The sequence below is a fragment of the Enhydra lutris genome, unplaced genomic scaffold (assembly GCF_002288905.1).
Source record: "Enhydra lutris kenyoni isolate GAN:26980312 unplaced genomic scaffold, ASM228890v2 scaffoldscaffold30, whole genome shotgun sequence".
Lineage (NCBI taxonomy): Eukaryota > Metazoa > Chordata > Mammalia > Carnivora > Mustelidae > Enhydra > Enhydra lutris.
Window position 1 is genome coordinate 21,516,886 of NW_019154114.1, and position 23,504 is coordinate 21,540,389.

The 23,504-nt window shown below is 67.7% G+C and overlaps 1 protein-coding gene across 1 annotated transcript; it reads left to right on the forward strand.

The window, feature by feature from the left end:
• The first annotated feature begins 935 nt into the window (after window positions 1–935).
• LOC111153008 (zinc finger protein 469) lies at window positions 936–13,621 on the forward strand. The gene is made up of 2 exons (XM_022511810.1): window positions 936–4,374; window positions 4,450–13,621. The coding sequence occupies exons 1-2, from the start codon at window positions 936–938 to the stop codon at window positions 12,279–12,281; spliced, it is 11,271 nt and encodes a 3,756-aa protein (XP_022367518.1). The 3' UTR covers window positions 12,282–13,621.
• Window positions 13,622–23,504: the final 9,883 nt, after the last annotated feature.

The window sequence follows — 23,504 nt, forward strand, 5'->3', positions numbered from 1 at the left end:
CACATGGGGATCCCAGGGACCCAGTGCCTGCCACCAACTGTGAGGCCCCTATCTCCGCTCCTTGCCCATCAGCCAGGGCTGGGCCTAACAGTTCCAGCCTCCCGAGCCAGTGCGAAAGCAGGAGGAACTGACGGGAAGTGCCCAGTGCCCCGGCCCACAGCGGAGCTCGGAAGGAGCTCAATGCTGCTGTTACCATCACGTATTCATTTGACAAACATCCCCCATGAGACTTTGCTCTAAGGTCTCCTGGTCCCAAGAGAGAAAGGAGAGTGGAGGACGGGCCCCAGGCAGCCTGCCAGGTTGGGGGGGTAAGGCTGCCACTTAGGAGGGTGATGGGTTGTGGGGGGGACCCCTGGGAGTGGGCGTGGCACCCTCCCAGGAGAGCGAGGGGTTCTTGTACCCCAGTCAGACACAATGCCCCTCCTCAGTGGGGCGGCCCCTGGGCAGGTGTCCACGCACAGGGAGGGAGTGCCCCCGAGCCTGGCACTGCCTAAAAATCCACACGCAGGCCCGCCCTGGGCAGGGCCAGCCACGCCAGGGACAGACTCACCTCCTCCCTTCCCACAGCTCCAGGCATGTGGAGGCGGCCCCGTCCTCCTCCCTGGGCGGTCCCCTGCTCGCCCCTGGTTTTATCTCAGGCCAGGCCAATGACACCTAGGTGCCCATCGCCCTGCCACGGGGTCCAGTCTGGGAGTTTGCATGGCACAGGGGTCCTTCCACTCGTGGCCCAGCTAGCACCTGGCAAGGCTGGGTTGAGGGCGGCCAGGGCTCGTCTCCCTCCCAAAAGGAAGCCTCTCCTGAGCACAGGGGCTCCCCTGCGGCCCCCCGACTCACCCTGTGCTTTCCTTGCAGGCTCCATTCAGGACCATGAGAACAGGCTTCCCCAGGGGCCCCCTTGGACCACCACGTCCTCCCAGCGCCCAGACGGAGGGGCCATGCCCGGGGAGCAGCCCCGCCGAGCACCGCCCCCAGCCATGACCCGAGACCCGCAGCCCTGCCAAACAGCTGGTGGCCCAGGGGGGCCCTCCCAGCCCCCCAGCGAGGATGGCACCCCAGCCAGCAGGACCACCAAGGCCACGGGCAGCAGAGCCTGGGTGGGGGAGCCTCCAGAGTCCCAGCTGTGGCAGGCCAGGGAGGAGGAGCCCAAGGCGCCCCTCCTGAGAGCCGAGTCCCTGAGCAGCCTCGCAGGGAGTGGGGGCAGCCCGCAGGGCACCCCCGGGAGGAGCCCGGCGCAGGCTCTCACGCAGCAGTCCAGCAGGGCTGACGGCAGCCCCCAGCAGCTGTACAATCGGAGCATCGCTGGCCCCAGGGCCATACACACTCTGGACAAGACTCCTGAGGGCCCACAGGGCGAGGACCCCGGGCCCCCAGAGGCAAAGGCCCCACTGACCCCAAAAGAGCTCAGTTTCCAAAGGTGCTTCCAGGAGACCCCCTCCAGCTTTACCTCCAGCAACCATACCTCACAGAAGGCCACCTCTGGGCCCCTGCCCCTCAGGCTCCCCCCGGGCAGCAGCGCCAGTCCCTGCCAGCCGGCCTCCTACTTGGAACTCCAGGCCGGGGGTGCTGACAGCTGGCCTCCTGTTGTTGGGAACGGCTTCCCAGGTGCTAGACTTGGGGTCCCTGCTGCCAAGCCAGAGCCTTTTCCCAAAGGGGATGGCCCCGGGGTGGCCTCCTTCCCGTACCCCCTCCAGGCACTGCACGGGCCCGGCCCGAAACCCTTCCCCGAGGACAGGTCCCCGCCCACGTATGGGGAAAGAGCGCTGGTGTTTGCCTTCTGCCAGCCCAGGGGAGCATGGCCAGAAGACGCGGTGGGCACAGGCACCGCCTACCCCCTGCCCACCCAGCCCACTCCCCAGCCCCCACCCTGCTACCCGGGCCGGCCCAGCCTTGACGCCCCCAGTGACCTCGGCTGTGCTCCCCCACAACCTGGTGCTGCTGCCCCAGCCCCCAGCCCTTTCTCGGAGAGCATGGCCGCCTTTCCGGACAGTTTGCACAAGAGCCTGACCAAAGCCCTGCCTGAGAGACTGCTTTTGGCCCAGGACGACAGGCTGGGGAGCCCCAGGGGGCCCCCAAACTCTCTGTCCCAGAGGCACTTTCCTGGACAGCCCTATGGAAGGCCCGGGGCCAGCGGAGTGGGGACCAGCCCGGGGCCTCTAGACACAGAGCTGGCCGCCCCAGGGCCCCTGCCCACCAGACTGCCCCCGCTGTGGGACCCTGCCGCAGCCCCTTACCCCACACCTCCCCTGGGCCCCCCAGCCCCTGCCGGGAATGCCTTCTTTGAAGGCCAGGCCAACTTAGGCCAGCGCCTTGGCCTCCCCCGGAGCCCCCCACTGCCCTGGCCCCAGGTGCTCCCAGCCACCGGGCCTGGCCCCCAGCGCATGGAGGTGCTGAGCCAGCTGCCTTTCCCCGCAGGGGCCCCCGAGTGGCAGGGCGGCAGCCAGAGAGCCCTGGGTGCTGCTGGCAAGACCACCGGGCCTGGGGAGAAGCTGGCAGTCCTGGGAAACAGCCCAGGTCAGCACGGGGGCAGCTCCCCTGGCCTGTTTGCCTATAATGGGCTGAAGGACTCCGGAGCCCAGCCCCTGTTCTTTGGGGTGGCCCAGTCCCAAGTCTCACCCCGGGCAACCCCCAGCCTGCCCCCTCCCCGAGTTGTGGGTGCCTCTCCCTGCGGGTCCCCGCTGCCCTCACCAGCCACCAACACGGCCAGCAGCAGCTCCTGCTCCTCGCTGTCCCCGCTGTCCAGCAGCCCAGCCAACCCCAGCTCGGAGGAGAGCCAGGTGTCCGGCCCACTCGGGCCCCCCACCTTCTTCCACGCCCCTGCTCGCCCCTCGGAGACCAGCAGCCCCTACCCGTCCCCTGAGCCCCCACACGCCGCGCCCATGCACTACCAGCCGGAGCCCGTCGGAGACTTCCCTTTCCCAGCGGAGGGGCTGGGGCCCGAGGGCCCTTTCAAATGCCTAGAGGAGGCCCCATTCTCAGGCTCAGGCCCCGAGGCCAGGCTGGAGGGCTTCCCCCGGGAGCCACCCCCCTACCCGGCCCACCACTTCCCCCTGAGCAGTGCGAGCCTGGACCAGCTGGACGTATTGCTCACCTGCAGGCAGTGTGACCAGAACTACAGCAGCCTGGCCGCCTTCCTGGGGCACCGGCAGTTCTGCCGCGCACTGCTGGCCAGGGCCAAGGATGGCCCCCCGCAGCCCCCGGGCCCCCCTGGCCCCCCCACCGCCCCCAAAGCGCCAGCCAGTGGGAACCTGAGCCTGCTCAGCCACACCAAGACGGTCCCCTTCCTGCTCAGTGGGGACCTCCGGGCTGACGGCAAAGAGGACCCCCTGAGGACCAGCTTCCTGCCCGGCCTGGCCACTGCCCCCTTTCCCCTCCCTGCCACAGACCTAGACCCTGAGGACGACGCCAAGTTGGACAGCCTCATCACCGAGGCGCTCAACGGTCTGGGGTACCAGTCAGACAACCCCGAGATCGACAGCAGCTTCATCGATGTCTTCACTGACGAGGAGCCTTCTGGCCCCAGAGGGCCTGGTGCTGGGCAGCCCCCCAAGACCAAGATGGGGACCGTGCCAGAGAACAAAGCCCAGCACCCGCTCCTGGGCGAGGCCGCCCCTCCGGAGCCCCAGGTCCCCCGCCCTGGGAATGGGGGCCGCCCGGCCCGCAGCCGGCCCAAAACCCGCTCCCTGGGCCCCGTGCCCACAGCGGCAGGTGGGGCTGGCCCGGCCAGCCAGCAGAGGAGAGGGAAGCAGTTCAAGTTGTTCCAGAAAGGACTGGACACCTCCAGCTCCACCGATAGCCGGAAGGGCCCCAGAGCCACTTGCCTGAGGCCGAGGAGGAAAGGCCACGGGGCGGAGGCACCCCCACCCCGCCCCTGGGACCTCAGGACCCAGGCCCCCAGGAGCCCCGCCGATCCCAACCGCCGGGCCCTCCCCGTGGAGACCAGGAGCTCGTCACGCCTCCGCCTGTCCCCAGGGAAGGGCTCCAGGAGGAGGAAGCCCCGGGCCGGCACCTGGAACAAGGAGCTCATCCACAAAATCGTGCAGCAGAAGAACAAGGCCCAGGGGCGGTCACGGCGGCGTGGCCCAGGCGGGCGCTTCCCTCCGGCCCCGGCGAGGCGGGCGCCCAGCAGCACTGAGCAGGGCCTCCGAGAGCTCACCCGTGTCTCCGAGTCTGAGGAGGAGGACGGCTCACGGCCGCACGGCTCCTGCCTCCGAGGGCGGCCCCGCCAGGGCTGCGGCCAGCAGCACCGAGGCACGAAGCAGAAGGAAGCCGGTGTGGCCCCGGGCCCCGAAGAGGACAGAGAGACGCAGAAAGCCAGGACGGTCAGGAGGCAGGAAGCCACAAAGGTCAGGGCCTCCCCCAGCCACGAGGAGCCAGGCAGCCCTTGCCCAGGCCCCGAGGAGAGAGGCCCCAAGCATCTCCTGCAGGTCCCAGCCAGTGCCGGGCCCCCAGAGGAGAACCATCCAGCCCTGGACTCCCCCCCGGAGACCAAGAACCCCAGACCTGCTGAGGAGCGACCGCCAAGTGCCACCGAACTCCCCAGAGAGGCTCCAAGCTCTTCTCCAGCCTCCTGTGGGGAGGGAAGCCCCCGGTCCCCAGCCCCGGAGCCGGGCAGAGGGATCCCCCCGCTGTCCCATGGGAGTCTGCCAGGCGCTGCCCGGTGCACAGAGCCACCCACCTCCCAGGACAGAGAGGACCCCTACCCATCAGGAGAGCTGCTGGCGCCCGTCGCTCACGCCGCCCACACCTCCGCCCTTGAATCTGGCGCCCTGTTTTTGAAGACCCCTGATCTTGGCTGTGGCCCTGCTCTTCTTAATGGAGACCCAGTGGGGGTTCCACTTGCCAGAAAGGGGGCCCAGCCCTACAGCAGTCCCCCCAGCAAATTGTTCCTCGGACCCGAAGACCTGCCTGGCTGTCTCCAAAAAGGCCTCTACTCCAAGCCCTTAGCACCAGACACTCCAGCTGCCAGTGGCGCATGCCGGTCCCAGGACGGTTTACACGCCAGTGCCCTTGAGCCAAAACCACCGAGGAGTCCACCCTACGCGATCCACAGGGGCCCCGACAAAGCCGGACCCCCGCTGACCCTGGAGTCCACACCGCTCTTCCCGGGGCTACCTGCAGACCGGCTTGACCCGCCCACCTACCGCAGCCGGCAGGGAAGTGGAGACACCCACCCCCCGCCGCTGTGCGCTGATCCTCCCCCAAGGAAACCCCAGTTAGAGCCGCCATACTCCCTGCTTCTGCCCGACAAGGGCTGGTCCCTGCTGGAGGAGGCCCCAGTGCTGGCCAGCCATATGAGTCACCTTCCCGACCTCTTGGGGGAGAAGGCCTTCAGTAGGAGACGCCCCGGGGAAGTGGCAGAGACCGCCAGCCCTTCCCCTCTGCCTGGCAAGGTCAGCGAGTGTGGCATCGCTTCTATGGGCAGCCTGTCCGAAGATGAACTGGAAATCAAAAGGCTGGTCGCTGAGTTAGAGACTCAGCTGCAAAGTAAAGGGGTGTCCGGGGCCCCAGAACTGCCGTGCGCAGCTGGGCAGGTGGGCACAGGGGCCCCTCTGCCCACCCGCCAGGCCGCCTCGCCCCCCAGGGACGCCTTCTCCGAGGCTGACCTCACCGGCCTTGGGGTGTTGACTCCACACCCAGAAGGGGCAGAAACAGCAGTGGCCACCACGGAAGGGGGCCTGGGGAGGCCCCAGGAGGAGCGGCCCTCACCCCACCCAGGAGAAGCAGCCCTCTCCCCCTGTGTGCATGCCGACGGGGCATCTGGGGCCCCCAAAAGCCTCAGTGGGGCTGACCACAGCTCCCAAGCAGTACAGAGAGCCGGAGTCTTGGAGACAGGCCCCCCCGAGGCCAAAGGAGACTGCGGGGTCCACGCAGATGTCTCTTGCCCCAGCTCTGGAGAGCCGTTCAAGCCTCCACGGGACGTGAGACACTTAGCAAGGTGCAGCCCAAGCCGTGAGCCTTTACTCCCCCAAAATAATGGGGCTGCCAGGATGAACCCAAGCCACGCCCTGCCGCCCCTTCCCTGCACACAGGCAGGAGGGCCCGGCCGAGAACCCCCCGAGCTGGAGGCATCTGGCCGCCCACTAGCCCACCTGGCGCCCAGCTCGGCCTCTCAGGGGGCCGCCCCGTCCTGTGACGCCAGTCATAGCAACGCGCCCGGAGAATGCTCTGTGAGCCAAGCAGGCCCGCCCCACTCTGCTGCGGGGGGCCCTGGCCTCAAGGGTGATGAGGAGTTTGTTCCCGTGGGGGCCTCCCCGAGTCCCGCCTGCGCGTCCAACACCGGTCCTGGCGGGAGGCCCCGGGACCCAGCCACAAGCCCCCTCCGTCAGCTGCAGCTCCTGGTGGCCAGAGCAGCTGGGAGTGAAGAGGACGCCCTGGGTTCACAGGGGTGCCCGTCCGCTGGGACCCCAAGCCCTGAGTCTCTGGAAGGGGTCAGTGCGGAAGGTGGGGACATGGCCCGCAGCGCCCCCCAGGACGTCCCCGCAGCGGCCGGATGTCAGCCGCAACCTGAGGCTGATGGACACCTGGACCCCCTCGGCAAGGCTGGGGAGCCCGAGGACCGAGGCAAAGCGGGCAGACAGCGGCCGGATAACTGGGGGGGTCTGCTGGGGCTGGCTAGCCTCTTCACGGTCAGTGCCAGTCCTGAGACTGCCCTGGCCGGGCTGGCCAGGGAGGCAGACCAGCTAGGGGGACAGCTCCAGGGAAACAGCCAGTTCGTAGGCCTTCGGAAAGAGGCCTGGGCCGCCCAAAGCCCTACCTCTCGTGATGCAGAAACTTTGGTTCCAGCCTTGGCAGTGGCCCATGTCCGAAATGGGCCTGAAGCCCGGACCTCCGAGAAGGCGGCCAGCCCGGGCCTAGAGAAGCAGCTGCTGCTCACTGGGGACAAGCCCGTTTGCCCCGTCAGGGAGCCGACCACCTGTGTCCCCCTGCCCGCCTCTGCAGCCACCCCCATCCCCTGCGGCCTGGAGCATCTGCCCCTGGAAGGCCCTCCCGGGGGACCTTCAGGCGAGCTGGGGGGGCTGCTCCCAGCACCTCCAGCCCGCGGGGATCCTGACAGCCCGCAGCCCCTCCCACGCCCTTCTCCTGCCGGGCCCCCTTCACGAAGGGCTGACTGCAGCCCGGCCGCCACAGATGCTGGGGCTGGGCCTGGGCCACCTGCGGCAACCCCCCCATCTTCGGGGACAAGCCCCTGTGGCTTCAAGGAAAGCCCGGCCCACCGCCCCCTCCTGGGGGACCACAGCGCCCTGCAGAACCCTCCCTCGGGCCGGCCTGGCTGTGTCAGTGTCTCCACTCCAGCCTGGGGGCAGGACCACCGTGAAGGCAGCGTGTCAGGACCTCTAGAAGGTTCCAGAAAGGAGAAGCCAAAGAGCTCTCCTGCCTGTGTCACCAGTTCTCCCCCTGTGAGGCCCAACTCCCCAAGAGTCACCACGAGCATCCCTGCTGGGACTGACGTTCCCACCGCAGATGGCACAGGGGCAGAAAGAGGCCCTGGGGTCGACCATCCAGACCTGCACGGCTGGGGAGCCCCACCCCACCGCAGCCCCAGCGGGAGGCCCCCTGGCCCTGCCTCCCCAGCCCCTCCAGGCAACAGGCAAGGCCAGGGTGTCACTGCTGTGCCCACCAGCCCTTCCACATGGGGGGTCACGGGGCCAGAGTCCTGTGCCTGCCAGGAAGGCAAGGCAGGGGCTGGCCGCTCTGGCGCCACGACGGCCCCTGGAGCTGACACCAGCAACCTCGCCGTCCCCTGCCAGTCCCCGGAGATCCCCTGGGGCAGAACCACGTCTCCCGGCAGCACAGCCCAGGACTCCAGACCTAGTTCTCCCCAGAGCCTCAGAACTGTTCACTGCACACCCCAGAGTCCACAGGGCACCAGACAGAAGGCTGTGTCCACAGAAAATGCCCCCCAGGAGGACAGAGCCTCCAGCGGGCGGCCAGTGACCTGTGAAGTGTGCGCAGCCTCCTTCCGCTCCAGGCCGGGCCTGAGCCGCCACAGAGCCCGGAAGCATGGGCTGCACAGGGGCCCCCCCGCCCCACCCGGCCCCCAGCCCCCAGCATGCCAGCCCCCCAGAAAGAGAAGCCGCCGGGCACCTGGGAAGGAGAAGTCCAGCCAGGTGCTGAATGGCCCTGGCCGTGCCACTGGGCTGCATCCTGACCAGGGTACAGAGGCTCCTGAGGATGCGCCAGGCCCGCAGACAGCCAGGGGACTCAGTGCGGGGGGCACCCTGGGCTGTTCCCCCAGCCGGGAACCTCATCCCCCAGGTCCGGGCAAGCCGCGAGAGGACATGAGGCCGGCAGAGCCCAGGAAGCAGGCCCCGCTGGTGAGGGACAAGCGCTGTCCCAAACAGGGAGACAAAGGAAGCAGCCAGCGGCGGGGCAGGGCGCCCGTGGATGTCCCCATCAAGGTGGAGGGGAAGTCGCAGGAAAAGGGGAGAAAGCCAAGAGCAAGGAGGTTCCGGGAGGCGAGGGGTCCTCCGGTCAGTCCCTGTGTGATTTCTGGCAGAAGCCGCCGGGGTCTGTCCACAGCAACTGCCAGTCCCCCGGGGCCTCCGGGAGGCCACCTCTCAGTGCAGGCCGAGCCGGATGCCAACACCTGCTGGCCCGGGGTGATGGAGAACACGGTGGACACAGATCTGGAGGAGACACCCGCACAGAGATCACTCCAGGATTGGATGACCCGTGGGGAGGGGGTGAGGTGGGCGCCGCCTGGGGACGGGCCCAGGGGACAGAAGGCAGCCCTGGCCAGGGGCTGCTGGGGGCCCAGGGAGGCCAGAACATCGGACATCCACAAAGAGCCAGCGTGGGCAGCCGGGGCCGAACCTGCAGGGTACTGCAGAGCAGTGGACAGTGGGTCAGGACAAGGAGTCAGGGAGGGGCCTGGGCCCTCCTCGAGCCCCCGGGGCCCTCAGGAGACACATGCATCTGCCGGAGGCGCCAGCAGCAGCTGCTCCCAGAGCCCCCTGCACAACCCAGAAGTGCAGGTCGGGGTCCGGGCACGTGAGGGCGCTGCTCCAGGAGCCCCCAGCCCAGGTCTCCGGGACCCTCTGAGCATGTTTGATGATGAAGCCTCCTTTTCGCAGCTCTTCCCTCTGGGCGACCGCTTGATGGAGAAGAAGAACCCCCGAGTCTATGGGAAGCGCTATAAAAAGCCGAAGTCCCCGCCCCCGCTGGAGCCCCTCAGCGAGGTGGGGGGCCTCGTGGAGCTGGGCTCGGCTGGCCTGTCCACGGACCTCAGCGACTCGGGCTCTCTCTGCCTCTCCCACGAGGACCCGTGGGGTGAGGAGGCCGCCAGTCTGCCGGAGTCCTTCCTGCTGGAGGGCTTCCTGAGCAGCAAGGTGCCCGGCATTGACCCCTGGGCCCCCAGCCCCAGCCTGTGGGCCCTGGAGGCCAACCCGGGGGTGGACTGTGCGGAGGACGTGCCCCCCCGCCACACGGAGGACTGGGGGTCAGAGAACATTCCCGAGCTGCACATGGTTCCCGCGTCTTGGCGAGACCTGGACCTGCAGGTCCCAGCTGAAGGGGTGGCCTCTTCTCTAGGAGACCTGAGCCCAGAGCCCCCCGACCTGGAGCAAGAACGCTACGACAGCGGGCCCCCCGGGGCCGCCGTGGACCTGGAGATGCTCCGCACCAAGCTGGACGAGCAGGACCTGTGCTTCCTGACGTCCCAGGACGACCCCGGGGGTGTCCTCAGCACGGGCTCCTTAGACTTCGCGGCCACGGCGAGCCCCCAGGAGCCGCAGAGCCCGGGGGCCGCCGGGGCCGGGGGAGCGCCGGGCCGGAACCGGCAAGCCAAGGCCGGGAGGGCGTCCTACAAGTGCAAGGTGTGCTTCCAGCGCTTCCGCGGCCTGGGCGAGCTGGACCTGCACAAGCTGGCCCACAGCCCCGCGCCGCCGCCCACCTGCTACCTGTGCGTGGCGCGCAGGTTCGGCTCCCGCGAGCGGCTGCGGGCGCACCTGCAGGAGAAGCACGCGCACAGCGGGCCGGGCCGCTGGGCCTGCGGCATGTGCGGGCGCGCGGCCGCCGACGTCTGGATGTACAACGAGCACCTGCGGGAGCACGCGCTGCGGTTCGCCCGCAAGGGGCCGGCGCTGGGGCCCCTCGGGGATTGGGGCGCCGACCGGCGGGGCGCACGCGTCCTGGGTGGCGGCGCGGGGCAGACGTCCGGACCCCGCGGGGGCGGGCGCTTCCCGGCCGACGGGCGCCCCGGGGAGGCGTCGGGGCCGCAGCCGGGGGCCGGGAGAGGGTCGCCGAGGGAGAGCGCGAGACCCGCGGCCGCCCGCCCCGGCCCGGAGCGCACCCCGACGCCGGACGGGGCCTCGGCGGGCAGCAGCGGCCCCGCGGCCTGCGGGAAGCCCCCTCCTCCCCGCGGCTCTGCCCAGACGCGCGCCGGCCGCTCCCCGCCGCCCCGGGCCGGCCGCGCGCCCCCGGCCTGCGAGGACCCCTCGCGCGACTGCCACCATTGCGGCAAGCGCTTCCCGAAGCCCTTCAAGCTGCAGCGCCACCTGGCGGTGCACAGCCCGCAGCGCGTCTACCTGTGCCCGCGCTGCCCGCGCGTGTATCCCGAGCACGAGCAGCTGCGCGCGCACCTGGGCGGGGCGCACGGCGCGCGGGGGCCGCTGGAGCTGCCGCACACGGCGCTCTACGCCTGCGAGCTGTGTGCGCACGTCACGCGCGTCAGCCGGCGGTCGCTCGTGTGCAGCGCCTGCAACTACACCTTCGCCAGGAAGGAGCAGTTCGAGCGGCACATGCGCAAGCACCGGGGCGGGGCGCAGCCGCCCTTCGCCTTCCGCCGCGTGCGCAGGCCCGGCGCCCCCGGCCCCAAGGCGCCGGCCCGCGAGGGCGCGCTGCCCAGCAAGCGGCGCCGGGTGGCCGCGCCCAACAGCCCCGCGGGGCCCGGCGCCCGGGGGCCTATGTCCTGGGGCTGCAGCCCGCTCCGGAGCGAGGGGTCGCTCCCAGCCCTGCTCCAGCCCTGCCCAGAAGCCGCGCCTGGCACTACCAAGGGGCAGCCCGGGATCCCGGAGAGGCCTGTAGACCCCGTGGGCCACCCGGGCACAGGGGGCGACGTGCCCTCTGACCTCCAGGAGCCGCTGCCCCCGGCTCTGTCTCCTTTCCCGGCGGCCTCCGCTGATGGCCAAGGTGGCCGCAAGCCAGGCGGAGCCCCGGGGAGGTCCGCAGGTGAGGCTTCTCCAGGCAGCCCTGGGCCTTCTCTCCAGCAGGCTCTCCCGCTGGGGGGGTCCGTGCCCCGGCCCGGGGCCAGAGGCCAAGATGGAGAGGGAAAAAGGGCTACTGGCCCATTCTCAGGGAAACGCAGGACCCCGAGTACCCCTGACCTTTGCCTGGAAGCCCCGTCCCTGCCCCAGAAGGAGAAGCAGGTGTCCACAGGCCACACGGTGCCGGAGGGAGGTACAGGGGGACCCTCCCACAAGGGCAGTGCGGTCAAGCCTTGGGGTTGCCGGAGTTCGTCAAAGGACAGGTCGGCTGTGCCCACCCCCAGCAAAGCCCCCAGGTTCCCGGTACAACTGAAGAAGGTCGTGGCCAGTCCGACACCCACAGAGCTGACCCATGGCACTGAGCCTACCACCCTCAAAGCCAAGCCGAGCCCCAGCACCCAGGGCAGTGGAGGCCCACGGCACGGCAGCAAGACGGCAGGTGGCAGCCAGCCCCAGCCAGCCAGCGGGCAGCTCCAGAGTGAGACGGCCACCACCCCAGCCAAGCCCAACTGCCCAAGCCAGAGCCCCGCCCCAGACAAGCACCCTCCTCGAGCCAAAAGTTCTCCCAAGGGGCTAAGGGAAGCCGGTGACCAGGGTTCCCGAGGGAACCTGGGCACCAAGGAGGATGGGGAGGTCATCGAGAAGAAGAGGAAGGGCCGGGCCCCAGGGCCAAGCAGGAGTGAGAGTGTGGGGAGCTTGGGGAGAGCCCACTTGGTCCCTGACAAGCCCCCCCGGGCCCCCCGAAAACAGGCGACGCCCAGCCGTGTGCTCCCCACCAAGGCCAGGCCCAGTAACCAGAGCAGCCCGATGCCACCCCAGCCATCAGAGCAACGGCAGGCGGGCCCCGGACACACCCATGGGGACTGCAGACGCAGCAAGGAGGGACAGGGCAAGGCCTGCCCCCAGGGGAGACCCCTGCACAGACCCCCGAAGAGGGACAGAGCTGTCCACGGTGCTGAACCGGCCGACCGCCGTGCCTGCCGGACCGCCGCATCCCAGAACGACCTCCTCAGCCAGCTCTTCGGGCAGAGACTGACCAGCTTCAAGATCCCGTTAAAGAAGGACCCTCCCGAGTAGTTCATGGCCGTGAGTGAGTACCTGGGAGCAGGGCTCGGAACAGCCCAGCACTGGGGGCTCCTATCTGTGCTGATGGGCCTCAGTCCTCTGAGGGCGTCCGACGGGGGCCATGTGGCGGTCCGCCTGACTTTGCACAAGCACTCGGCGTCCAGTGTTAGGGCCGAGACTGTGATACTCTGAGCGGGGCCTGGGTGGACAGCAGTGCCTTTCTAGATGGAAGGTGAGGGTGAGCCCCTTGGAGACCATGTAGCTCTTTTCTCAGTACCAAGAACTCAAAGAGAGAGCCGACCCTGCCCCCCACCCTGTGCGCCCTGTTGCCCAGGCGCAGAACTCCACAGACGACTCACCCGACGGTTTGCACGCCCCCCCCCATGTCATCTGGCAGGGAAGTGAGCCAAGGCCGCCTGCACTCAGGTCACGGCAGGCTCCCCTTAGTCTTGCTGCTGTTGCTGGAAGGGCTTAGAAGCCACATGCGGGGGCAGGGCTGTCCCCTGGAAGAGCTGTTCGTGAGGCCCCAGGTTCCCAGGGTGCGCCAGGCTTCTCTGACCGCTGAGTGGCGATGGCCGATGTCCGTGCTGCTCACGGAAACGCCGGTCTCTAGCGCACCTTGACCCCTGGGGATCGAGTTCCCGTTAGGAACTCGGAGAAAAGCTGCTCACCAACCAGCTCCCGCCGCCCGCTCTCCCTCCCCAGCCCCCGGCCTTTGCTGATGCCTTCCTAGAGACTTCCTCCCACAAGGAGCTCTCCGCTGCAAGTATCAGCAATTTTACTCTGAATTTCTGGTGCTATTTCGTGTCGTAATGTGAATTCAGTCTTCCTTGGTGCGTTTCATCTGGAGCATTGGGCGGGGAGCCCAGCTGGGGAGGCGCACGAAGGCCCACGGACACCGGCGGCCCCGATGAGTCCTTCACTGGCTCCCCTGGCCGCTGGCTGGCCCCAGCCCCAGGGTGGCGGTCCGTGGTCAGAGCAGCCAAGTGGGGCACTGCGGGCCGGGGTATGGCGCTGTGGCCTGATCCTGGAGGCGTCTCGTGCACTGACATGATCCAGGGGTCATCGTGCATGTCCTGTCTTCCAACGGCGCAGGAGGGTGGGCGAGGTCGCCTTCTGTCCTTAGGTATGTCTGAGGTTTGTGGTTTGCGTCCTTCTATTGGTTTATTGTTTTGTTTTGTTTGGTTTGGTTTTCACTTTTTTACCTTGGGTGCAATGTGTGTGTCAAAAGTTTTTATTTTGATATTTTGAAAGAGACCAAATGGGCCCAAATTCCCTTTCTCAAAGGTGCTGCGTGCGCTCAGACCGCCTTTAGTGCTGATGAATGAGACACGGGACTCTGAGGTGGTTCTGTGCGAGTCATGGTGAACACATCCTGTCAAATATATCCTCAGTATTTTCCCAGAGAGCCTCCGGCTGTGGCGTCTGTCCTCTCGCCGCCCCCCTGCCCCCCACCCCCAACGTGAGCCCGGGGCCTGGCCCAGAGAGCCTTGGCTTCTGTGGACACCTCTGTCCCTGCAGAGCTGCACCCAAGCAGTCCCGCCAGCTCCTCCGGGACACGGCGGGGGACCTGACCTGGGGGATGGGAGCAGGAGAGGCAGAGTGTCGGGAACTTGTCAGCACGGCTCAGCTGGGGGTCTTGGGATGGCAGCAGAGGCCATTGGAAGGGTCAAAGCGGGAGACAGCACCCACCGCAGGCTCAGACCCTGGGGCCCACCGTGTGCTGAAGACAAGCCTCGGAGACCCCGGCATCCAGGACAAGTGTGCCTAGAGAGCAGGCAGGGCTGTCCAAAGTCAGGCAGCCACGCTGTCCTGCCTCTGACCCCAGGGTGCGAGGGGCACTCAGAGCAGCCCCCCAAGGTGCGTGCAGGGGAGGGGAGGGGACCCTCGGGGAGGGGCACGCACAGGTGAAGCCATACGTGGGGTCCCACCACCCCTGCTCACCTTCCTCGGCCAGGAACAGCCTTCCCAGGTGCTCCCACTCAGTCCAAGCCCTCCCAGGGCCCGGGCCACCGGGCATGTGAACATGCCTACTGTGTGTTGCCCTTGGGGGCTTCCAGACCCATCTGTGGGGAGCTGGGGACCTTGGTCTCCTTGGAGGTCTCTGTAGCAGGGCCTCAGAAAGGGGGACACAGAGGGACATAGGGTTGGATTCTGATTGGGATGAGGTGAGTCTGAGCTGTGTTTGACAATGGCCATCCGGTGATTTGGGGTGCAGACCTCTGGGACACGGCGGGGTCCGCAGTGCTGGGCGCCTCTGCTCAACCACACCGGGGGCAGCGGGGGGACCAGCGGCATCCCAGTCCCTGGGAACAGGAGGGAAGTTGCAGGCCCCACCCTAGACCACACATCTGAGCGGCCCGTGCCCGCCTGGCCGGCAGGGGGCAGCATTGGCCCGGCTCCGTGGTGCCGGCTGCGGAGGCCCCAGGGCATGGTGCCCGCAGGCTCCCACAAGCCAACGGGACCAGCACGCAGGCACCCCGACCTCTTCGACAGGCTCAGAGACACACACTTACTGCACAGCTTCACCCAGGCCGACCCTGGGGCCCACACACGGCAAACACACGGCTCACCCTGAATTGCTGCAAGGTGAGGGACACCACTGCCTCCAGTCTGGGGACCTGGCCCTCCAGACGGCCTGTGCACGTGTCCCCGAGCACCCTGTTCCATCCGAAGATGGGGGGTGGGTCGGGGGCACCCGGGCATGGGCCCCATACCAGGACCACGGATCCCCGGGCCCCCTCAGGCCTGGCTTGTCAGCCCTCTAGGAAGCCCTGTAACTGCGGTCCCTCTGGGAGCTGCCCTGAGGCAGGCCGGTGGCCCCGGGGATACCGTGTCTTAGCAACAAGGCCACATAAATGCGTGTATTGTTCAGTCGTATCCTATACGAGGCCCAAAACCTGACCCCAATGACCCCTCGGCCCCACCAATCAGAGACAGGGTAGGAGAGATAGTTCCTGGGACCAGGTGAGGGAGTGCAGGTGCGGGGACAGGACGGGCGAGCCCCTGGACACAGAGGATCAGGGCGGCCGCCCATGGCCTGGCCCCCGTGGGGAGGGAAGCTGGTGGTAGGAGCAGATGTGTCCCCCGCCTCCTATAGGCCCCACAGCGGGAGGCTCCCCACCCAGCCCCAGGCTTCCCGCGGCATATCGGCTCAATGCCCCCCACCCAGAAAATACGGTGGGTTTTCCCAAGCTTCTGGGGTAGAATCCCGCCTCCTGGGGAAAGTGTGCAGACAGTCACACTCACACAGTGGCAAGACTTGGGACCAAAACGGACCCCCAGAGACAGGAGCAAAGAGCCTCTGGAGAAGGACCGGATACTTGCCCTCTGGGGTGCTCCTCAAAGCACCCCCCATGGAGGCTGGGACTTGGGGGCCCTTGGGTCCTGCCCGTGTTCCCTATGACTGGGCCACATACGGGCTCTGGAGCTCCAGCCCTGAAGCCATGTCCCCCCGGCCCCGTGTCTCTGTCCACCCAGTGGGGAGGCGACGGGCAGCTCATTTCCTGGGAACCTGCCCTCAGGGCCCCACGTCCCCCTGCCAGATTGTAGCCCCGGGAGTGACACAATGAGCCCCTTGTAGCCGTCTCTCCTTCCCAGCCACTCCGGGCCTGGGCACCCAAGGCCATGGCCCCTTTCCCACAGGGCAGCGCCCCCTCACCTGGAGCCCCCAGGCATAGAGCGGGGCAGGCCACGGGGTTCCAGAGGCCCGGGGTTTGGTGGGCTTGGACAAACCGCACCTCGGTTTGCTGCTGAGAGACCCCTAGGCCAGTCTCTGGGGCCGTGTGCTGTGCTGCGCCGGGAGTATGAAGGGACAGTAGGGCCCCGGGTGGGGCTGAGCCCATTCTCTCTGGATCTCAGCTCTCCGAGCCATCAGCGGGCACAAGAATCACTGACAATCAGTGGCTGCATCTGAGGGCTAAGAATCGTGGCCCGCTGGACCCAGCAGGGTCTCCCTGGCGCTGCCTGGACCCTCTCGCCACCGTCTCCCCTGGCCTTGGCCTTTGTCCGGCCAGCACCTCCTCTTGGTGGCTCCCAGACCCACCACAGTGCCCCACCCCCCTCCCTGCTTTATTTATAGCACAGGTCACCCTGCCACGTGTCCCATGGCCCACTCCTCCGCCATGGCCACAGTCCCGCTCCCGCCAGACCCCAAGGCACTGTGTGTGTGTGTGGTCCACAGTTGTCCCTGCGCTGCCTCAGTGAGGGGTTCCCTATGTGTTTGGGGTGGGAGGAAGGGAGGAAGGGCGTAGGGCAGGAGGGGAGGCAGGAAGCAGCAGGAAGAGAAGGAGAAAAAAAGGCAGGAGGCCAGTGGGGACACCAAGATTTCCTATCTGGCGATGTCACATGACCCCAACTCCCAGAGATTGGGAAATATCTAGATAATATTTCCTGTCTGCACCCGACACGGCCTTGCCTGGCGGGGTAAGTGGCCACACGTGGGCAGTTGCGTGAAAGGGTAGCTCTCACTAAGCCCCAAGGACCGTCTGCAGACGACAACCGTCTTGTCGTGTCCCGGGATGCCTGAGATGCTGGCCTCACAGAGGACTCCCTGGGGGTGGGGGGAGAAAGGGCCGGTCCCGTGTGGTCCCAGCCCAGCTCTCTCTGTCCCTCAGGAATCCCAGAGATCAGATGGGGTCCCCAGCTGCCGGTGCATGGCCAGAACCACCCCCAGACCCGCAAGAGGGGCCACGGAGGCAGCAGCCTGGCCCCCCCCCACCACGCCCACCCAGCCGCCAAGGGTGGCCCGGGCTGCACCTCGTTGTTGCCAGAGCTGTCTGGGCTCCTCCCCTGCCCCTCCCGCAGGCGGCCTCCTGATTCCTAACTTAATTTATTTTGACATCCTCGCTGCCGTTTGACCTCCTTACGGAGTCACGTGGTGCTTAAAACTCATTATCCCCCCATTGCAACAGGAAGTTAATTAAACCCTTCACGGAGCCAGTGTTGATGAATGTCAGGACGGGCCTCCGCGGCTGCCAGCAGCTCCGGGGCCTCTGGCAGATCGGTGGGGGGGCAGCGAGGCCGGGCCTGGGGCCACAAGTGGAGCCCGGGTCCCCCTTCCTCCAGCACGGCCACCAGCGTCCAGTCTGGAACAGAGCGTGTGGATTCCCAAGGAAGGACATGGCTCGGCCACACACCTGTTGTGTAGCCTTGGGCAACTGGCTTACTTCACTCTTCTGAGCCTCAGTTTACTCTTCCAACAAATGGGAATTCTAACAGTCCCTTCTTCAGAACGCCATTATGAGCAGGCAGTCCTGTTCCCGCACCAGGGAAGCCCGCACTGTGCAGCGGGTGTAAGCTGATGGCGCTCTGGGTGGACAGAAGAGACACCAGGCCCTGCGAGCTGCAGCAGAGACGAGAGCCCAATCTTGTCTGGGAGCAGTGAGGGACTCCCCTGTGGAGGGTGCAGCCGGCAGCAGAAACAGCTTGTGCAAGGGCCCTGTGGCCACAGGACAGGCGAGGAGGTTCCGAGGAGAAGGTAGAATGGGGCAGGGCTGAGCCCGAGGCTATCACACGTGGCTGCTGGGAAGGTCCCACTAGCTTTAGTCCGCAGGAAGGGCAGCAGTGGCCGTAGGGGACCTGCAGGGTGGGCAGGGCAGGGGGATGGGGGAGGGGCCTGGAGCTGGGGGGGATGGTGGCACGGTACCAGGGTGCATCTCACAGCTGTGAGGAGGTGACGTTCTGGGCGCGGGGAGGGCAGTGTCTCAGAAAGAAGGCCCTCTGGCCTGGCCTCCAGACGCGCACCCCCATCAGCTCGGCCCCAGGCTTCCCCTAGCCTCTGCACCCGCCCTTCCTTTAGGAAAGGATGCCCTCTGCCCTCCACTCTTCTGGGAGCGTCCTGTTCATCCTTCAAGGGCCACCTTAAGTTTCTAGAACATGCTATGGCTCCCTTAGTCATAGCCCGGAAACCAGCGCAAGGCCTGGCGCGTGGGCGCCCCTTCCCCACCCCCAGCACCTGCCCAGCCCGGGGCAGCCCTTGTGGGCAGTGGGGCAGCACAGCGCATGCCCACAGCCGGCCAGCCCACAGGTCAGAGGGCAGAGGTAGACCAGGATGTCAAGGCCAGAGGAGCCCTGAAGGGTCACGCCCCCAGCCCCACTTACATATGAGGAAACCAAGGACCGGATTGGTTAAGGATGTGGTTGGGGTCACACCCTCAAAAATGGCAGAGCCAGGATTTGGGGCCAGTTCCCCTTGCTGCCAGGCCCGGCCTCACCAGTGGGCACTGCAGCCCGGCCTGACCTCGTCTGAGCTGTGGGACCACTCTGAGCCTCCGCATCTTCCTCAGCACCACCGGACCCTGCGGTGCTTAAAAGCAGCCTTCCATGTCCCGGGCCCAGCTCAGCTGCTTTCTGCGGCGCTGACTCTGACGTCCTAACCGCCGGAGCGGAGCGCAAGGACATCGGGAGGGAACCGGCCCCAAGGAAGGGCTCGCAGAGGGGATGGTGACGTTGTCCCTGGGGCCGGCACCCGGTCGAAGCCATGCCCGGGAGACCTCCGCGGAGCCTTGTGACCCCGGCGGGCAGCTGCCCAAAGCTCTGATCCCGGGAGCAGGGAACAGCCAGGCTGCAGCGGGGTAGCCCAGCTCCATGACGGGAACTGACAGCCCTACACACGGGCCGAACAGAACTCCGTTCTCCCCACCAGGGGCTTTGGGATGGGAACCCTGGCGCTCCTCGCACACATGCAGGGGCGGGTGGAAGCAGACTCGCAGCAGGCGGCGTGTGGGGAACGGAAGTGGACACTCTCGGCCACCCCACACCCTGCTTCTCCCACCTGATCGGGGCCTCCGCCAAGCTGCCCTCGGATGTCACCTTCTTCAGGCAGCCTACCCCAAACTCCCCAGGCAGGGGCGGCCACGCCTCCTCTGGGCTCACACAGACCTTCCTTCGGACAGTGTTCCTTGCTCCTCATTCCTGAGGAGGTGGTCATTGCCAGCAGACCTCCCCCGAGGAGTAGAAGCCTGTGCCAGCGAGGTCTTATGGCAGTGCTGCTGCTCCTAAGCAAGGCTGTGGTTTCCACTTCTGGGGCCACAGGGTATCCCCCAGGGCAGATAGGAGGGGCAAAGCTCAGGAGGAGAGTGCTCCGGTAACAGCTCTGTCTGGTTCAGACTCTCCGGTGCTTCAGGGCTGTGACCCCTGCAGGCGCGTGGCGTCCCGCCCTCGGGAAGACCCCGTACTTGGTTTAAAAGCGCTCTTCGGCTGCCCTGAAGGTCCTAATTTTCAACAGGAAGCCCTACGTTTTCATTTTGCACTAAGCCCCCCCACCAGTAGTCGTCCATGCTGGTCCCCAGGCTCCGTTCCTGACCCACCCCTGCCTCTAAGGCACTGGGAGAGCTGGGTGTGTCCTTCCTCTTGGGGCCTCGGGTCTATAACCTGTGTATGGGAAGCGGGGAGCCCCAGTGACTCCTGTCTTCTGCAGCCTAGACAGGCAGAGGTGATGGGGCGGGGCTCTCTCCCCGGACCCTCCAAGGCCTCGGCAGTGCAGGGCCCCAGCCACCCCCGCTGCACCTGCCCGGATGCCGCCTGCTGTGCACGGAGCCTCACGGCCCCTCCTCTAGAACTCCTCCCACCCCCTAGGTCCCCATCCTGTAATGGGGCCCACTTTGGGAGGAATGGCAAGGCCCAACGGAAAGCGCAGACAGGTGGGGCGCCTCATTCAGGTGACAAATACTGTAGGAGCCCTGGGCTGAGGGGACCAGCCACCTGTGGCCCCCAGTCTCCCCAGAGGCGGGTACAGCACCAGGCAGCTGTAGGAAGGTTGCCCCCCGCCCCGCCCCGGCCCAGGGCAGGGAGCAGGAAGCACTGTGAGCCACGTGACCCTGGGCCAGTGTCTTGGCCTCCTGGCCTCAGGGTTCCCATCCGTCCAGTGGTGGATGGGCAGACCTCGGGTGGACCTCAGCCTCCTGCCCTGCCTGCCACTCTCCTGCCCAGAGGCCCCTTGAGCAGGGGCGGTGCGGGGGGAAAGTGCCCAGGCTGCAGGGGTAATCTCTCTCCTCTTCCATGGGGCAGGGGCATAGATAACAGGGGTCAAACGGAGGGGGCATGTCTCACAGACAGAGTGCACAGCGCGCAGCCCGCCACTGTGGGTGATAGTTGTGATGACTCCCTGCTGGCGGAGGGGGTGGGGGGGCAGCCATCTGGAGCGGCCACCCAGGCAGGTGTCTTTGCAAAGGTCTTCTGCTTGGTCCCTGGGCCTCACTCACCCCTATTTCTTCTGAATACGGGGCAGAGGCGGCAGTTACCAAACCCCATGCAGGCTAAGAACAGTAAAAGAATACAGTTCAACTTGGGGGCACAGCTCCTCGTGCCGTGTGATTTGAGCTGCCCTGGAAAATGGGGGGCCTCTGGGATCCTATGAACATGACCCAAAAGACAGGAGAGACAAGGTCCATTTCCAGGGCGAGAACAGACAGCTCTGGCCCTGTTCCAGGCTGGGAGGCGATGCGAGTGTACGCTCAGCCCGTAGAGGGGCCTCTTCCCGGGGCCTCCAGCAGGGGCGCCCTGGGGAGTCAGGCCCGGCCCAGGGGCAGTGCCGGGGGTAGGGGGGAAGCTGCTGCGCGAGCGGCAGGGACAGCCTGCTGGCTTCCGCACCCTCCCCGACTTCCAGCCAGACGGGAGCCCAAGGGAGGAGGGCCTGAGGTCCCTGCTCTCCGTTTGGGGGTCGCAGCCGCCGGAGGCCGTGGACCCCAGGAATGCTGCTTCCACCTCGGTGTCGGACGGAAGTTCCCACCCGGCCGCAGCCGCCTCCACACCCCAAATCTGGCCCAAGACACTGGGGGGCGTCAAGGCCTCGGGCTTCCTGAGCGGACCCTTACTGTCCGCGTCCTGCCGAGAGAGAGAGCTGGAGGGGAGCGCAGGAGTCCTGGGCGGGGCCGAGGGCCTGGGGGCGGAGCCACGAGGAGCCTGGGGCGGGGCTGGGGGGGGGTGAGCAGAGCCTCGCGGGGTCAGGCTTGGGGGCGGAGCTAGCGCCGAGGGGGCAGGTCCAGAGCGACCCGAAGCTCGGCCGGACCCGGTGTTGCTGGGTGGCGGGAAAGAATACGTCGCTGAGTCAGGGTTAGGCCTGGGAACAAAGCTGCGAGGCCGAAGGAGGAGCCAAAGAAGCCAGAGGTCTGCCCACGGCCGGGGGCGGGGCCAGAGCCGTGCAGACCGGGGGCGGGGCCAGGCTGACAGGGGCGGGGTCGAGACTGCAGGGACCGAGAGTCCGCCCGGGGGCGGGACCGAGGGGCGGGGGGGCGGTGCCGCGGGGGCGGGGCCGGCGGGGGGGGGGGGGGCCGGAGGCGCGGCGCCGGAGACACGCAGGCCCCGCCCCCGCCGTGCGGGCCCGCCCGCCAGCCAGCCGGGAGAGCCCCGGCCGAGGCCGCCCGGTTAGCCGCGCGCTGCCCGCAGGTTCCATTGAGAAAAGCCGAGCGGCGGCGGCGGCGGCGGCTGCGCGGGAGCAGAGGAGCCGGCAGCAGCCCGCCGCCCGCCGCCCCCGGCGGTCGGTGCGCCCGCAGCGCAGGGCCTTGCCTCCGGCCTCCGCTGCGGCTCCGGGCCAGGCGCGGCGGGCGGGGGCGCGGGCCGGGACGGCCGCGGAGCCCGGGGCCGGGGGCATGAGCCACCCCGCGCCCCCGCCGCGCCCCCGCCGCCCGCCGCCGCCCGCCAGGGGCTAGAGGCGGCCGCCGGGAGGGCGCGCGGCGTCGGAGACATGTCCAGGAGGAAACAGAGCAACCCCCGGCAGATAAAGCGTGAGTCAAACTTTGCCCGCCCGCCCCGACCCCCGTCGGCCCCCATCGGCGCGCCCCCGCACGGCCGGCCGGCTGCGCTCGCGGCGCCCGCGACCTTCACCCCGCGCCGCGCCCCCCGCGCCGCGCGCCAAGCGCGCGGTAATCTAATCTCCGCCGGCCGGCCGGGCCCCCGCGTCTCGGCTCGGGCACCCAGGGTCCGGCCGGGAGGGGTGTCCGCGCGGGGGACCGGGAGCGGGGCGTCTGGGGGCGCGGCCCCCTCGCGTCCTGCCCCTCCCCCGCATCCCGGAGATGGTGCGGCGATAAGGCGGCCCAGATCTGGGCTCCGATAAAGTTTAAAATATTCCATTCTGCAAGTCCCATCCTGATAAGATCGCTCTGTCGGGACGGGCTGAAATTGTGATCTTATCTCGCCGCGCGGTTGACTCTCCCAGGCTTTGTATCTAGAGGGAGAAACAGAGAGACCTGGGAGGGAGAAGGGGCACCCGGCCGCGTGGAAATGCACGACCAAGTGGCGGGGACCGGCCCGCGCCCACCGGCTCTCCTGCCCGCGCAAGAGCCGCGTGGCTGGGGGGTGGGGGCGGCCACGGCAGTCCGTGCGCTCGGCTCCAGCCGCTCGGACTCCCGCGTCCTGTCGTCGGTGTCTCAGACTCCAGCCTTCCCGGCCTGGGCACAGCCTCCTGGAGGTCCGACCTTACTCTCTGTCCCTGCCAAGGCCGCACGTGTAGTAGCAGCCGGGCAACACCCACCCCCTCAAGCGAGGGGCTACTCCAAATCAGGGGCGGGGGGCTTCCGGGGACTCGGCCCCAGGTCACGGTCGCCTCTGCGCGTGTCCCAAGTTTGTCGCCTATTCCGGCCGCGCGGGCCCCTCCCAAGGGGCCCGCGCGGCCTCTGAGTTCATACTGCCAATGCCCAGTGATAAAGCGCCGCGCACTCTGGGCCGCTGGACTGCGCGAGGAGCGAGAGCGCGCGCGCACAGGAAGCGCCGCTCCCCACCCCACACCAGTAACTTCGCGCTTCTCGCCCGGGGCGGGAGTACGGGGGTTCCTCCCGGGGTCGCATCTCCCAGGCAGGATGGGAAGTGACGAGGGGAAGCCTCCAGCTCTCTGCCCAGCCCCAGGCACTCGGGCTGTCCACACGACCACTACCACCAGGATCCCATGTGCGCGCGCCTGGGGGAAGTGTCTACCCCCGAGGTCCTAGACGGGGGGGGGGGGGGGGGGGGGGGGGGGGCGCCCCGGGGGGGGGGGGGGGGGGGGACGGGGGGGGGGGGGGGAGCAAGCATGAATCTGAGTTCCCGTAACCCACTCCCTCAGTGCGCAAGCGGGACCTGTTTTCCGAAAGTCTCCTTCTATCAAGTCAACTTAAGTATTAAAACCACCCACAGGGCCCGATCTGCGCTCATTCTCTGGTTTCTTTTTCCCCTCCTCCCCTGTGCGCCTCTGTTCGGTCTGTTCTCATGTGTGCGTGTGTGTATGTGTTTCAGCGTGATGAGAAACACAGATAGCGCGGG